The sequence below is a fragment of the Caretta caretta genome, chromosome 1 (genome assembly GCF_965140235.1).
Source record: "Caretta caretta isolate rCarCar2 chromosome 1, rCarCar1.hap1, whole genome shotgun sequence".
Classification (NCBI taxonomy): domain Eukaryota; kingdom Metazoa; phylum Chordata; order Testudines; family Cheloniidae; genus Caretta; species Caretta caretta.
In genome coordinates, this window is record NC_134206.1 from 287,815,583 (window position 1) to 287,832,300 (window position 16,718).

The window sequence follows — 16,718 nt, forward strand, 5'->3', positions numbered from 1 at the left end:
GTGGTGAAAAAATTAGAGGGGCCACATTACACACACTGAAGTAGGATATTTGGTATTTATGGCCTAAAAGGCAAATAAGGCATTTTTATTTCTTCCCACAATGGCAAATTTAATCGAACATGTCTACAGGAAACTCAGAAAAGTTGTTCATAGGTCCTTATGGTCTGCATGGTCTCAATTTAATGAACACATCCTCAGGTCATAGCTAAATGGATGAATGCCTCGCAGAAAAAATGGTTACTTACCACTCGTAACTGTTGTTCTTCATGATGTGTTGCTCATGTCCATTCCAACAGGTGTGCGCGTGCTGCGTGCATGATTGTTGGAAGGTTTTTTCCCCTAGTGATTCCCATCAGGTTGGCTGTGGAGACCCCTGGAGTGGTGCCTTCATGGTGGTGAATACAGGCCCCTGCCGACCGACTGCCTGCTCAGTTCCTTCTTGCCAGAATACTCCGACAGAGGGGAGACGGGTGGGACTTGGAATGGACATAAGCAACACATCTCAAAGAACAACAGTTACGAGAGGTAGGTAACCATTTTTTCTTCGAGTGATTGCTCATGTGCATTCCAATAGGTGACTTCCAAGCAGTTTCCCTGGGGGAGGGGTCCAAGTTCACCTGGTTGCTGACTGCAGGGCTGCCCTGCCAAAGGCTTGCCTGTTTGGTAATGGTGTAGTGTTACGTGAAGGTGTGGATGGAAGACCACGTTGCTGCCTTGCGTATGTCCTGGTTAGGGACCTGCGCCAGGAATGCCACGGATGACGCCTGTACTGTCATGGAGTGTGCTGTAAGTGGAGGGGTTGGAATTTTAGCCAGGTTGTAGCACGTCCTGATACAGGACTTGATCCATGATGAAATGTGCTGGGACAAGATCGGGAGCCCCCTCATCCTTTCTGCGATTGCAATAAAGAGCTGTGGTGACTTACGAAATGACTTTGTACGCTCAATGTAGAATGCTAGAGCACGCCTAACGTCCAGGGAATGGAATATGTACACTCTGTTACTGGCATGAGGCTTAGGGAAGAACATAGGTAAAAATATATCTTAGTTCACATGAAACTGGGAGACTATTTTCGGCAGAAACGCAGGGTGAGGGCGTAGCTGCACCTGGTCTTTATAAAAGACCATATAGGAGGGCTCAGAAGTCAGCACTCTGAGCTCGGATACCCTTCTGGCCAAGGTTATGGCCACAAGAAAGGGCACCTTCCAGGAAAGGTAGGACACAGAGCAGGCTGCCATGGGCTCGAAAGGGGGCCCCATGAGTGCGGAAAGGACCAGGTTGAGGTCCCACTGGGGAACGGGCCATTGTACCTGGGGATAAAGTCTGTCCAAGCCCTTGAGAAACTGGTCCACCATGGGATTGCTGAAGACTGACCTACCTGCTGCCCCCAGGTGGATGACCAAAATGGCAGCCAGGTGTACCCTGAGAGATGATATTGCCAACCCTTGCTGCTTGATGTATTACAGGTAGTCCAAAACAAGGGGAATTGGGATTAGCTATGGTTTGGTGCCCCTCTGCAGAGACCAAATGGAAAAGTGCTTCCACTTTGCCAGGTTTGAGGCAAAAGTGGAGGGTTTCCTAATTCCCAGCAGGACCTCCCTCACTGGGTCCGAACACTGAAGCTCAAGAGGGTTCAGCCATAGAGTTTCCACGCATGAGGTGGAGGGACTCCAGGTTGGGGTGTTGTAGATGGCCGTGGTCCTGTGTGATGAGGGTCGGGCACGCAGGAAGGGCTACTGGTCTGTCCACAGAGAGGTTCAACTACATGGTGAACCAGTGCTGGCGGGGCCATGCTGGCACTATAAGGATCAAGAAAGCCCTGTCCTGGCAAGTCTTGAGGAGGACTTTGTGTACGGGGCCGGGGGGGGAGAACGCATATAGCAGGTGACTTGTCCATGAAAGGCGTCTGTGATGGAGCCTGGGCTGTGGTTCAGGAAAGAGCAGAACTGCTGGCACTTCCTGTTGCTCTGCATTGCAAACAGGTATATGTGGGGAAAGCGCCACCTCTGGAAAATCGAGTGCGCGATGTCCGGCCTGAGGAACCAGTTGTGACTGCGAAATGAGCGGCTGAGGCGATCGGCTAGCTTGTTGTGCACACCAAGGTGCAACGCCTCTGGGTGTATCGAGGGGGTGATGCAAAAGTCCCACAGCTCAAGGGCTTCTCGGCAAGGGGAGTGGAGGAAGCACCACCCTGTTTGTTTATATAGAACATTGCTGCAGTGTTGTCCGTCAGTACCGACACTCAGGCGCCCTGAAGGCAGGCCTGGAATGCTTGGCATGCCAGATGAACCGCCCTCAGCTCCCTTACATTGATACGCAGTGATAGTTCTGTGTGGGACCACAGGCCTTGGGTTCTGATATTGCCCAGATGCGCTTCCCAACCAAGCGCAGAGGCTTCTGTGACTAGGAATAGCATAGGTTGGGGTTTGGCAAAGGGTACTCCCACACAGACCACTTGTGGCTGCAGCCACCAATGGGGAAACTCGAGAATGCGAGGGGGGAGGGTAACTGTGGTAGGCACCTCTTATTATTTCTGCCCCATCTCTTGGATGAGTCTCGTCTGGGAGGCCCAGAGTAGAAACGGGACGGGGGCTGAGGCTTAAAAGGCTTTCTTTGGGGTGCAGTGGTGGGGATCCCCAAACACTTAAAAGTCGCCCGCGAGGCCTTAAGGCTGTGCAGGCGAGAGTCTGTATTTTGGGCAAACAGGCCTGCACAGTCAAAGCGGAGGTCCTGAATTGTGTTCTGGCCCTCAGGTGGTACCCCCGACACCTGCAGCCACACACTGTGCCTCATTGTAGTGGCAGTGACCATAGTCCAAGCTGCACAGTCTGCCGTGTCTAATGCGGCCTGGAGGGAGGTTCTCGAGGCCACCCTGCCCTCCTCAAGGAGTGCACTAAACCCATTGCGCAAGTCAGCCTATAGTAACTCCTGGAACTTCACCAACGAGCTCCACTAATTGAAAGCACAGCGGCTAAGTACCGCTTGCTGGTTGATCACTCAAAGCTGGAGCCCCCCGGTCGAGTAGTAGACCTTTTGGCCTAAAAAGGTCCAGCTTCTTAGTATTCCATGATTGAGGCACGGGACCTAGCTGCCCTTGCCGCTCCTTATGATTTGCCACATCAACCACCAAAGTCCGCAGTTGGGGGTCGGTGAAAAGGTGTTTGTACGCTTTCTGAGGCACAGAATAGTGTCTTTCCACCCCTTTAGTGATGGGTGGTATTGAGGCTGGAGTCTGCCAGAGCACCTTAGTGATGCTCTGGATCGTTCTTATTGGGGCAAGGCCACCATAGATGGACCCTCTGGGGCAAGGATGTCAGCCATCGGGTCCAACTCATCCGTGACCACCTCTGCCTGGAGACTGAGGTTTAGGGCCACCCTACTAAGAAGGTTCTGGTGTCCTCCTGGTGAGGAGACCTGTGGGACAGGGTCTTTCTGCCCTTCTGGCTCTCTGGAGGCTGGGTCAGGTACCTCGGAGCCTCCCTGTGACTGATGGCACGGGTTCGGGTGCTGCGCCTGAGTATGAGAGCCCAGAGTCCCTGTCTCATGCAGGGTCCTCAGGAGCCCTGGGGGTGTGGCGAGCCAGCGATGTTGCTGAGAGGGGGCACGGGGTGTGGAAGCCTGGAGCCTTGACCCTGATGGTAGACCCAAGGAGTCCAAAAGGGCCATTGTACTGGGCTGGCCAGGCGACCGCCAGTGCCAATGAGTCAACTGGTCTGCAGTGCCGGGAGCGGTACTGGCTGCGTCGAGACACAGAAGCCTCAGCGTCTGACTCAGACGAGTAGTCTGTGCCTGACCACGGGGGGCGGAGCCCGACGGTGCCGGGGAGCGGTACCAGGGTGATGGTGAGTGGCGCCATAACATTGTGGGCTTGCCGTGATGATGAACCAGGGGTGGTGCCGCCATCGGCGTCACAAAGGGTGCCGGAGCCATATGTGGCACTGGAATAGACACTGCAGCCGGTGCCCTCTTCGGTGCCGCTGACAGCGCCTGGACTTGCAGTGCTGGAGCTCACACCTGCGGGGCTGGGGACTGCGCCGTCATGGCAATGAGGTCCCGCGCTGCCTCATAGGTATTCAGTGTGGAGGGAGGTAGAGCTTGACCTCCCAAATCCTCCCGAGCTGGGGAGTCCACCAGCACCAGACTCAACGGGCCTCCCGTTGGAGTCAACAGTGACGGGTCTTGAGGTCCAGACCGTGGGTGTCCCACCAGAGGACGCACCCCGCTGGAATCCCCTCATGGCTTCTTGATGGGGGAACGACCCCTGTCCGCCTTCTTTTTCTTATGCAGCACTGGGAACTGTGAGCGGTGCCACCTGGTAGCAGTGTCCTTACGAGTCGGGGAGTGGCGCTGGTGCTCCTTGGAGGAGTCCTCTCTCGGTGCCAGGACATCCCGCACCGAGGCCAGGGCACTGCGCACCGATGATGCCAGTGCCAGCTGGGAGCGGAGGGCTGACTCCCTCAGGAGGAGCTTCAAATGATAGTCTTGCTCTTAGTCCTGGGTCTAAAGCTCTTGCAAATTAGGCACTTATCTGTCTGATGGCCCTCTCCTACGTACTTGAGATAAGCAACGTGCAGATCGCCTGTGGGCATAGGTTTTGCACACACCTCGCATGCCTTAAACCCCTGCGACTGAGGCACGCCCCTGTGCCTGGGGAAACTAAGGCGGGGGGAAAGCCCCCCAGAGTAAGCTCAACTAACTACAAACTAATAACTATTTACAATTAAGAAAAGGGAACCATTAGGTGGGCACTTGCGAATTCAAGAGACTGAGCTGCTCCAACGACCATCATAGAATCATAGAATATCATGGTGGGAAGGGACCTCAGGAGGTCATCTAGTCCAACACTCTGCTCAAAGCAGGACCAAATTCCCAACTAAATCATCCTAGCCAGGGCTTTGTCAAGCCTGACCTTAAAAATATCTAAGGAAGGAGATTCCACCACCTCTCTAGGTAACCCATTCCAGTGTTTCACCACCCTCCTAGTGAAAAAGTTTTTCCTAATAGCCAACCTAAACCTCCCCCACTGCAACTTGAGACCATTACTCCTTGTTCTGTCATCAGCTACCACTGAACAGTCTAGATCCATCCTCTCTGGAACCCCCTTTCAGGTAGTTGAAAGCAGCTATCAAAGCCCCCCTCATTCTTCTCTTCTGTAGACTAAACAATCCTAGTTCCCTCAGCCTCTCCTCATAAGTCATGTGTTCTAGTCCCCTAATCATTTTTGTTGCCCTCTGCTGGACTCTTTCCAATTTTTCCACATCCTTCTTGTAGTGTGGGGCCCAAAACCGGACACAGTACTCCAGACGAGGTCTCACCAATGTCGAATAGAGGGGAACGATCACATCCCTCAATCTGCTGGCAATGCCCCTACTTATACATATATTGGCCTTTTGGCAACAAGGGCACACTGTTGACTCATATCCAGCTTCTCGTCCACTGTAACCTCTAGGTCCTTTTCTGCAGAACTGCTGCCGAGCCATTCGGTCCCTTGTCTGTAGCGGTGCATTGGATTCTTCCATCCTAAGTGCAGGACTCTGCACTTGTCCTTGTTGAAACTCATCAGATTTCTTTTGGCGCAATCCTCCAATTTGTCTAGGGCCCTCTGTATCCTATCCCTACCCTCCAGGGTATCAACCTCTCCTCCCAGCTTAGTGTCATCTGCAATCTTGCTGAGGGTGCAATCCACACCATCCTCCAGATCATTTATGAAGATATTGAACAAAACCGGCCCCAGGACCGACCCTTGGGGCACTCCACTTGATACCGGCTGCCAACTAGACATGGAGCCATTGATCACTACTCGTTGAGCCCGACAATCTAGCCAACTTTCTATCCACCTTATAGTCCATTCATCCAGCCCATACTTCTTTAACTTGCTGGCAAGAATACTGTGGGAGACCGTGTCAAAAGCTTTGCTAAAGTCAAGGAACAACACATCCACCACTTTCCCCTCATCCAGAGAGCCAGTTATCTCATCATAGAAGGCAATTAGATTAGTCAGGCATGACTTGCCCTTGGTGAATCCATGCTGACTGTTCTTGATCACTTTCCTCTCCTCTAAGTGCTTTAGAATTGATTCCTTGAGGACCTGCTCCATGATTTTTCCGGGGACTGAGGTGAGGCTGACTGGCCTGTAGTTCCCAGGATCCTCCTCCTTCCCTTTTTTAAAGATGGGCACTACATTTGCCTTTTTCCAGTCATCCGGGACTTGCCCTGATGGCCATGAGTTTTCAAAGTTAATGGCCAATGGCTCTGCAATCACATCCGCCTACTCCTTTAGCACTCTCGGATGCAGCGCATCCGGCCCCATGGACTTGTGCTCACCCAGCTTTTCTAAAGAGTCCCGAACCACTTCTTTCTCCACAGAGGGCTGGTCACCTCCTCCCCATGCTGTGCTGCCCAGTGCAGTAGTCTGGGAGCTGACCTTGTTCGTGAAGACAGAGGCAAAAAAAGCATTGAGTACATTAGCTTTTTCCACATCCTCTCTCACTAGGTTGCCTCCCTCATTCATTAAGGGGCCCACACTTTCCTTGACTTTCTTCTTGTTGCTAACATACCTGAAGAAACCCTTCTTGTTACTCTTAACATCTCTTGCTAGCTGCAACTCTAGGTGTGATTTGGCCTTCCTAATTTCACTCCTGCATGCCCGAGCAATATTTTTATACTCTTCCCTGGTCATTTGTCCAATCTTCCACTTCTGGTAAGCTTCTTTTTTGTGTTCAAGATCAGCAAGGATTTCACTGTTAAGTCAAACTGGTCGCCTGCCATATTTACTATTCTTTCTACACATCGGGATGGTTTGTCCCTGTAACCTCAATAAGGATTCTTTAAAATACAGCCAGCTCTCCTGAACTCCTTTCCCCCTCATATTATTCTCCCAGGAGATCCTGCCCATCAGTTCCCTGAGGGAGTCAAAGTCTGCTTTTCTGAAGTCCAGGGTCTGTATTCTGCTGCTCTCCTTTCTTCCCTGTGTCAGGATCCTGGACTCGACCATCTCATGGTCATTGTCTCCCAGGTTCCCATCCACATTAGCTTCCCCTACTAATTCTTCCCTGTTTCTGAGCAGCAGGTCAAGAAGAGCTCTGCCCCTAGTTGGTTCCTCCAGCACTTGCACCAGGAAATTGTCCCCTACACTTTCCAAAAACTTCCTGGATTGTCTGTGCACCACTGTATTGCTCTCCCAGCAGATATCAGGGTGATTCAAGTCTCCCATGAGAATCAGAGCCTGCGATCTAGTAACTTCTGTGAATTGCCAGAAGAAAGCCTCGTCCACCTCATCCCCTTCCTCATCCCCATCTATAGCAGACTCCCACCATGACATCACCCTTGTTGCTCACACTTCTAAACTTAATCCAGAGACACTCAGGTTTTTCTGCAGTTTCATACTTGAGCTCTGAGCAGTCATACTGCTCCCTTACATACAGTGCTACTCCACCACCTTTTCTGCCCTGCCTGTCCTTCCTGAACAGTTTATATCCATCCATGACAGTACTCCAGTCATGTGAGTTATCCCACCAAGTCTCTGTTATTCCAATGACGTCATAATTCCTTGACTGTGCCAGGACTTCCAGTTCTCCCTGCTTGTTTCCCAGGCTTCTTGCATTTATGTGTAGGCACTTGAAATAACTCACTGATCGTCCCTCTCTCTCAGTATGAGGCAGGAGCCCTGCCCTCTTGCCCGCTCCTGCTCGTGCTTCCTCCCAGTATCCCACTTCCCCACTTACCTCAGGGCTTTGGTCTCCTTCCCCCGGTGAACCTAGTTTAAAGCCCTCCTCACTAGGTTAGCCAGCCTGCTTGCGAAGATGCTCTTCCCTCTCTTCGTTAGATGGAACCCGTCTCTGGCTAGCACTCCTCCTTCTTGGAGCACCATCCCATGGTCAAAGAATCCAAAGCCTTCTCTCCGACACCACCTGCGTAGCCATTCGTTGACCTTCACGATTCGACGGTCTCTACCCAGGCCTTTTCCTTCCACGGGGAGGATGGATGAGAAGACCACATGCGCCTCAAACTCCTTTATCCTTCTTCCCAGAGCCACGTAGTCTGCAGTGATCTGCTCAAGGTCATTCTTGGCAGTATCATTGGTGCCCACCTGGAGAAGCAGGAAGGGGTAGCGATCAGGGGGCTTGATGAGTCTCGGCAGTCTCTCAGTCACATCGTGAATCCTAGCTCCTGGCAAGCAGTAGACTTCTCGGTTTTCTCGGTCAAGGTGGCAGATAGATGACTCAGCCCCCCTGAGGAGAGAGTCCCCGACCACCACCACCTGCCTCCTTCTCTTAGGAGTGGTGGTCGTGGAACGCCCAACCCTAGGACAGTGCATCTCATGCCTTCCAATCTTGTTCCCTTCCCTCAGATGTATCATCTAGTCCACCCTCCGCACTAGTACCTGTGGAGAGAACATGAAAACGGTTACTTACTTGTATCTGCGTTGCTGGTACATGGATGCTCCCCTTTCTTCTTCTGGAGGTCACATGCTGCCAAATGCTGTCACTTGCAGTAAGAAGGAACAGAGAAGGCGGCGGGTCGGCAGGGACCTATATACACTGCCACGAAGGTGTCATTCCATAGCTGACCCAACGGGTACCGCTGGGGAAAAACCTTCCAACGATAGTGCATGCGCTGCATGCACACCTATTGGAATGCACATGAGCAATCTCTCAAAGAAGTAGTTTAAGTTCTTGAACATGAAGGATTCCTTTGCCTTCATTACTCAAAGGCCTTCCCCCAAGCCTTCATTACCCAAAACAATGGAATATAAGATTACTACTACTAAATACTTGGTTGAAAACTACTCATCTCTGTTAAGGTACATGCAACAAACAAGCCTCAATGACCCCATCCAAGATAAATTAGCTGTTTTTGTGTCATATCATTTTCTTATTTGGAAAGTAAGTAAACTGGATGGAGAGTGTACACTATCCTAGCTTTTATTATTTCCTTCTCTTTTTGTTTTCCTTGTGGTAACTGAGAACTCATCTGCTTCTAGCTGATCTCTGAGTCAGGTACCATTTGATCTGGATTCAATATGGAGGGCAAATCATTTATTACTTAAACCATTCATAATTCACTGAGAGAAAAATAGTAAGAGAATTTTCTGGTAATAAGGATGCCTTGGAATAGGGTGACCAGATGTCCCGATATTTAGTCCTTTGCCCCGACCAATGTACGATTGGCACGCCAGTTGTCCCGATAATCAGGTAAGGAGGTGAGCAGGAAGGGTGAGTAGGCGAGTAGGGGCAGAGAGGTGGGCGGGGGGGGGGGGGGGGAAGAGGTGAGCAGGCTGGCCGGCTGGGTGAAGAGGCGAGCCAGTGGGACTGAGGAGTGAGCGGCCGGCAGGCGAGGCGGGAGAGGGTGAAGAGGCCAACGGCTGGCAGGCGAGGGTGAGCCAGCAGCAGGCCGGGGGAGGGGGGGGCAAGGGAGGGAAAGAGGCGAGCAGCGGGGTGGGACGAGCCAGCGGCTGGCCAGCAGGTGGGCAGGGTGAAGAGGCGAGCTGGCAGGCAGGGGAGGGGAAGTGAGCAGCCAGGGGGCGGGCGAGGGTGAGGAGGCAAGTGAGCAGTGGGCGAGGAGGCAAGTGAGCAGCGGGCAGGTGAGGGTGGAGTGGTGAGCCGAGAGGGGCAGCAAGCGGCGAGCCAGCAGCAGGGGGGAGGGGTGAAGAGGTGAGTGGCGAGCCAGCGGCGGACGGGGTGTGTGTGTGAGTGTGTGAGTGAGTGAGTGAAGAGGTGAGCAGCAGGCGGGGAAAGAGGCGAGCCACGAGCCAGCGGCGCAGAGAGGTTTTTGGGGTGGGCATGGAGGTTTCTGGCAGGGGAGTGAGTGAGGAGGCGGCGAGCGGTGGGTGGGGGACTGATGAGAGATGCAGCAAGCCAGCGGCAGGCCAGGGCATGAGGAGGGGTGCGGTGGCAGTGCTGAGGGGGGAGGGGGCGGGACCTGAGGCAGAGTGGGAGCGGACTGTGGGCGGGCCCTACGGCACCCCAATATGTCCCGATATTTTACTGTTGTGATCTGGTCACCTTACCTTGGAAACAACAATTCAGAGTTGCTAATACAGAAAAAAATTGTTTCAATCTACTATTACTGTGATTTCAACAAAGTTTGAAGTCCAACATAGCATACAAACAATACATATTCTCTTTGTGATTTTGAAAGGGTATATATGAAGAAAAACGAAGAGTCCAGTGGCACCTTAAAGACTAACATTTATTTGGGCATAAGCTTTCGGGGGTAAAAAACCCCTAGCACTGCTCTTCTACTTGCGCTACATTGATGACATTTTCATCATATGGACCCATGGGAAGGAGACTCTTGAAGAATTCCATCTGGACACCACTGGGCATCATGTACTGCCACCAGCTAAAACCTCTGCAGCACATCATCAACGATCTACAACCTATCCTGGAAAACGATCCCTAACTCTCACAGACCTTGGTAGGCAGGACAGTCCTCGCTTACAGACAGCCCCCAAACCTGAAGCAAATACTCACCAGCAACTACACACCACACAACAGAAACACGAACCAAGGAACCAATCCCTGTAACAAATCCCTTTGCCTACTCTGTCCCCACATCTACTCTAGCAACACCATCAGAGGACCCAACCACATCAGCCACACCATCAGGGGCTCATTCACCTGCACATCTACTAATGTGATATATGCCATCCTGTGCCAGCAATGGCTCTCTGCCATGTACATTGGCCAAACCAGACAGTCTCTACGTAAAAGAATAAATGGATGCAAATCAGACATCAGGAATGGTAACATAAAAAAGCCAGTAGGAGAACACTTCGATCTCCGTGGACATTCAATAACAGATTTAAAAGTAGCCATCCTTCAACAACAACAACAAAACCTTCAAAAACAGACTTCGAAGAGAAAATGCAGAGCTACAATTCATTTGCAAACTTAACACCATTAATTTGGGCTTGAGGAGGGACTGGGAGGAGGTGGCTCAGGACAAAAGCAATTTTCTCTCTCTTGGTACCGCCACCTCCTCATCAAATTATTGGGAGTGGACCACATCCACCCTGACTGAATTGGCCTTATCAGCACTGGTTCTCCACTTGTAAGGTAACTCCATTCTCTTCATGTGCCAGTGTATATGTATTTATGCCTGTATCTGTAATTTTCACGGTCATGCATTTGAAGAAGTGGGTCTTCTACCCATGAAAGCTCAGGCCCAAATGAATCTGTTAGTCTTTAAGGTGCCACCGGATTCCTCGTTTTTGTTGAAACAGACTAACACGGCTACCCCTCATATATGGAGAGAATCTCAAAAAGATATCAGAGTGACTATGGGCTTGGCTACACTTGAGAGTTACAGCCAATAAAGGAGCCCCGGGCACACTAGCTCACTACCCGTCCACACTGGCAAGGCACATAGAGCACTCTGACTCCGCGGTTACAGCACTGCTGGTACTCCACTTTGGCGAGTGGAATAACGTTTGCTGTGCCCTCGCTGGAGTGCCGCAGTGCCAGTGCGAACGAGGTGTTGCTTTATTGCTCTCTGACCAGCCTCCGGAAAATGTCCCATAATCTCCTTAAGTCAAGTGGCCACTCTTGTCATTGTTTGGAATCGCTGCAGGAATGCGGAAATGCCCTTTGAAAGCTCCGTTTCTGACAGCCGGCTCCTTATCTGCTCTGAGACAAAGCAACCATTAGTGTGGAATGCTGTGAGAGAGAGAGAGAGGGGCACGGGCGGGAAGGGGGTCTGCTGCTGTATGAACTTACAAGACAGCATGCTGACATGCTCTCAGCCCCCCAAAAACCTACTCTCTCCCCCCACATACACACAACACACTCCCTGTCACACCCCACCCCACTTGAAAAGCACACTGCAGCCACTTGAATGCTGGGACAGCTGCGCATAATGCACCACTCCCAATGCCGCTGCAAGCGCTGCAAATGTGGCCACACCAGTGCGCTTGAAGCTGTCAGTGTGGACAGACTGCAGCGCTTTCTCTATTGCGCTCTCCGAAGGCTGGTTTAACTCAAAGCGCTCTACATCGGCAAGTGTAGCCATGCCCTAGGGTATTATTTAAATTCACTGCAAGTAGCACTGGATTAACTCACATGATCCTGCTAGTATTGAAACTCTGGCCTCCTAAAATAGAGAGACTGAAAGGACTTCAGTATCCTGGATACCCAAGGAGAAAATTTGCCTAGATTATGTATCAGTGATGCTTTAGAAGAGGAAGAGTTTTGTGTGTGCAAATACTTGTTATGTTGGACAAGTTTCTTTCTTACTGACTCTCTGACAAGGATGTAAACAGTAAATTTAATTAGAAATTCTGAAGTGATGGCTTTTGCTAGTGAGAGAAACAGATGGTATCTTGGTACACCTGCATGGTAGAAAGAACTCTGATAGTGTGGCATGTTTGACCAAGCTATGCATGAAGTAGAAATGGGACAACGAGCGTGTGGCCAGGAAGATGAGTGAAGATGGTATTAAGTCATATTTGTGACTCTTTTATTCTTAGGCCAGCCAAGGCCTTGCCTGGGCCCCATATGTAAATTAAAGTAGCCCTATCTACTTGCAGCCATGAAGGACTGGTTCCAGTAGCTAACAGCAGCTGGAGCACAGAGATGGTCTAACCACACCACACCACCTTTCCATCATCCCTACTTCTTATGCTAGGGGATGTGGTAATGAGTGGCGTAGATCTCTACACCACTCAGGTATTTATATACAGTACTGGAGGAACACACTGGTGATCAGAGCCAATTCATTTAAAGCCCCTTTGCACTACTGAACAGGCATAATGGTGCCACAGCACAATAAAGAATCAAGCACTGTATTTCTAATGTGGACTTCAAGTCTCAGTCCCAGCTAATACATTCTTTACTTGTCTAAAGTGATTTAATTTTGAACTGTTTATGTACCTACACTGATTACCATTTTGTTGTTGTGTAGGCACCTGTTTTAGATGTTGGCTTTTTAATGGCAATGTGTGAGTTAAGTATAAGGAAAATTGGGTGGTAACCACTTGCAAATGTTAAAATTTAATGACCGCCACTATATATTGACAGTCAGGAGAGTATAGCAATTTTTTTTAAAACAGTAGGATTAAATTAAAGATTGTTTAATATGGCATCCTAAGTATGTACTATTAGGAAATACAAGAGGCTTAATACTCCGTATTTTACCTAAATTTCAGGTGAGCTGGAAAGGCACATGAGGCGTGATTTATTAGTTTACCATGAAGGGTACATTGGATATCTAATGTATTTGATTTTGTTGTTAAACTCATTTGCATTTTACAGCAATATTTAACCTTAGGCTGAAGGATTATCATCCGTATTATAGTAACAGCTTGAGACCCCAATCAGGAAGCTATTGTTCCAGACACTATGTTTAATAATAAATAATAATTTTTAAAACAGCAGCAAAGAACAGACAATAGTATAGCCAACCTGATTACTGTCATGGATTACTTTGTGGAATGCCTTGGAATAATTCAGAGAAAATAAAAAAAAGAGTACAAATAAACTAATTTTCTCTCATATACATAGGCGTTCACTGGTCTGCATACTGTGGGTGATTGGAAAAGTGGGTGATTGACCTGATGGAAGAGCCAATTCCTAGGGAAAATATCAAATACAAGGCTACTTTTCTCTTATAGGAATTGACAAAAATACACAGTTGACCTAATTCACATATTTTAATTTTATTGTTTGCAAAATTTAAAATAAAAGGCAACAGGACCAAAGACTGCAACAACTGAGGTGAGAAAGTCACTCTTGTGCTGCTTGGGTAAGGAGTTGCAAATCTTAAGTGGCCACAATGCAAGTCTTATCACACAAAACTCTTATCACTCCAAAACAGTTGTGAGGTCCAACAACACTCCTCTCAGATTCTTGACTTAGATATAAGAAGGAACTGCAACAAACACATTCTAACAAGAAACAACTGACTGGGTAACTGAACTGGTTTCTATTATATATGCCTTCGTTATCTTCAGATTGGTTATTGCAATGCAGTTTATCTAGGCTTGATAATATCAGCCCTGAAAAAGTTGCATGCACATTCATTTGAAGTTCCTCAGAAGTTTGTGAAATAATCATGCTCTAAAGCTCCCGTAGCAAAGCTGAAGCTGTTTTCCTAGATGGAAGGAGTGGGCAGGTCTACGCTACCGGTTAAATTGATCTAACTTGCGTTGCTGGGGGGGGGCGGGAAGAAGGTGCTTTTTCACACCCCTAAGCCACAAAAGTTTTGTGTGGTCCACACTGGTGCTATGTCGGCGAGAGACACTCCCACCAACGCAGCTTATGCTTCTCCCCCAGGTGGAGTAATTATGCCGACGGGAGAGCGGTCTCCCATTGGCATAGCGCATCTTCACCAGATGTAGCGCTGTAGTGTAGACTTGCCCAGTGTAAGCTGTGGTCAATGAAGTGCTGCCTCAGTCCAGTACAGTGAACCTAAACTCAGAGGAAGAAGTAGGAAAAAAGAGCCTAAACTGCCTCAAATCTTGTAGAATGAGCAAATTTAAATCCACAAATAATATCCAGACCAATGGATAACTAAACATATGAGAAAGGTTGATAATTATCATCTGAGTCAGATATGTACACCAAACACAGGACAATCATTCTGTATCTGTGTTACTTTGTTTCCGTTATTTATCCAGCACAACAGGTACCATTTGAATGACCTAAGTAGATGAATCACAGTTTTAAAGGGAGACAACACTATGTTGACCATTTAACAAAATTAGAAGTCAAGCCAACAAATAAACTAGATCTATCATATTATTCTGGTTTATCTTTCATTTTATTAATAATTCTCCTTTTATATTAATGTAACTTAAAATAGACCACCGCAAAATCTCCCCCAAAATTAGGTTTTATAACAAGCATTTACAAAATGTAAGACCAATAAAACCATTTCTCTAAGTTATTAAAGTTCCAATTAAGAGTTTAAAATAAACATTTATAGTGAAGTATTTGCAATAGTCAAAATATTTATAAGCACTGAGAATTTGAAGTGAAAATAACTATCAACTTCATTATTTAACTTGAGGAAATGTAAGAAATAAACTGCCTAAATAGTGAAAAACAAACTGATTTTTATAATTCCTTCAGTTTTAATAATTTAAGGTGTAAGTGATATCATTAACAAGTTTGTTGTTTTTTTTTTTTAAAGTTTAGCATCGCTTTAAAACTCATATATACAATACTAAGGTATACAATATGAATTATTAATCAGACAAGAGATTACTAGAAAATTTGTAATTAGGTATTATGGAAGACGCCATGAGTGATTAAGACTAAACTGATAAAACAGACATTTTAATCAGATTAAGAGACTGGCTGCAGTTTATTAATAGATGAATAATGAAGGTGAAAGAATGAACATTAAACACGTAAATACATTACTAACACAATGCATTACATTCACTATATACTCAAAGAGCCATTTATAATACAGAAGCATGGAAGAGGAGCATGATTGCATGCATGCAATGGAGTCTGGTCCAAAGAACCACTTGAAATTTTAGTACTCATTTGCATTCACCAATTATCTTATACTGTTGGTTTAAAAATAGGTGTGTTAGACATAGCTTTATAGTAAAGAATAGAAACAATTTTGCGGTATATTGAAAGACTTGCATAATGGCTTAACTCTCTTGTAATTAGGCTTGGCAGAATTCAATTTTTATCTTTCTATGATTTCAACAGATATACTGATGTTTCTATTAACCTTTTTTAGATTTTTATCAAATAGATGTTCACAGTTGTGCAGAACTATGGGTTAAACTTTTTTCTTCTATTTTTATCCATTTAAATTTTCACAATTCTGGGAAATTATGAGGAGGGGAGTTAGACAATTATTTAATGACCGTAGATATATGCAATTCAAAAAGTTAAAGTTTTAAAACCACTGAAAACACAAATTGCCATCATCACATGTCAGAATATACATAGTAAATATCCTTAAATAGAACTCTGAAGTTCTCAAGCAGCATTTTTCTTAATTTGCTGATCTGTATATTTCTATTCTTACAGATGAAAAGATTTTTTCATTGGTTTGTGTGTTTACAGTGAAAGACCTTTACAGATAAAAATCTAATCCTTCCAAGCCTACTTATAACCTATGTTAAATAAAAATTCTTAAATCAGTAGTTTGCTGATAGTTATAATTATACCATGAGAAACTGATTTTTCTCCATTTCCTTTACTATATACATTCCAGTTTGTTTAAAAAAAAAAATTACCTGTAATTTCTTAAAATGTGACTCAGAGATGCATTTTACTTCCTCCCTCTCTGCAAACTGAAGGACAATATAAAGTACAAAACATGAATACCTGTTTTCCTCTCTAGCCAAGTAACACTGGTTTATGTTTACATGCCCAAACTAGATAGGTCAAAAGCAGATATCTTATAGGTAATAAATATAGGTAATACAGTATAAATTCCAAACACTTGGCTCTCCCATCATGCAGTATACATTTATTATGAAAGCAATTATTTTTTAAGTTGTAGCAACTGTTTGATAAACATATTATAAATTGTTACAATGTTGCCACATGTTTTTAACATTATACAATGGATGTTTATATTTGGTCAAGGTAGTTAAGTCCAAAGCAGACGGCAAAGAGATCTCACAAAACTGGGTGACTGGGCAACAACACAGCAGATGAAATTCAAATGTTGATAAATGCAAAGTAATGCACATTGGAAAACATAATCCCAACTATACATACAAAATGATGGGGTCTAAACTACCT

The 16,718-nt window shown here is 47.0% G+C and overlaps 1 protein-coding gene across 6 annotated transcripts in view; it reads right to left on the reverse strand.

The window, feature by feature from the left end:
• The window catches only part of CNOT2 (CCR4-NOT transcription complex subunit 2), a 151,681-nt gene that overhangs the window by 40,379 nt on the left and 94,584 nt on the right, over positions 1-16,718 (reverse strand). For 4 of the 6 annotated variants that reach the window (XM_048835796.2, XM_075124364.1, XM_075124362.1 and 1 more), the window contains one exon: positions 16,205-16,261. The exons of the other annotated variants lie outside the window; for them this stretch is intronic. In XM_048835796.2, coding sequence (XP_048691753.1) covers positions 16,205-16,261 — 57 coding nt within the window. The remainder of the gene's footprint in view (positions 1-16,204; positions 16,262-16,718) is intronic. 6 annotated transcript variants of the gene reach the window in all.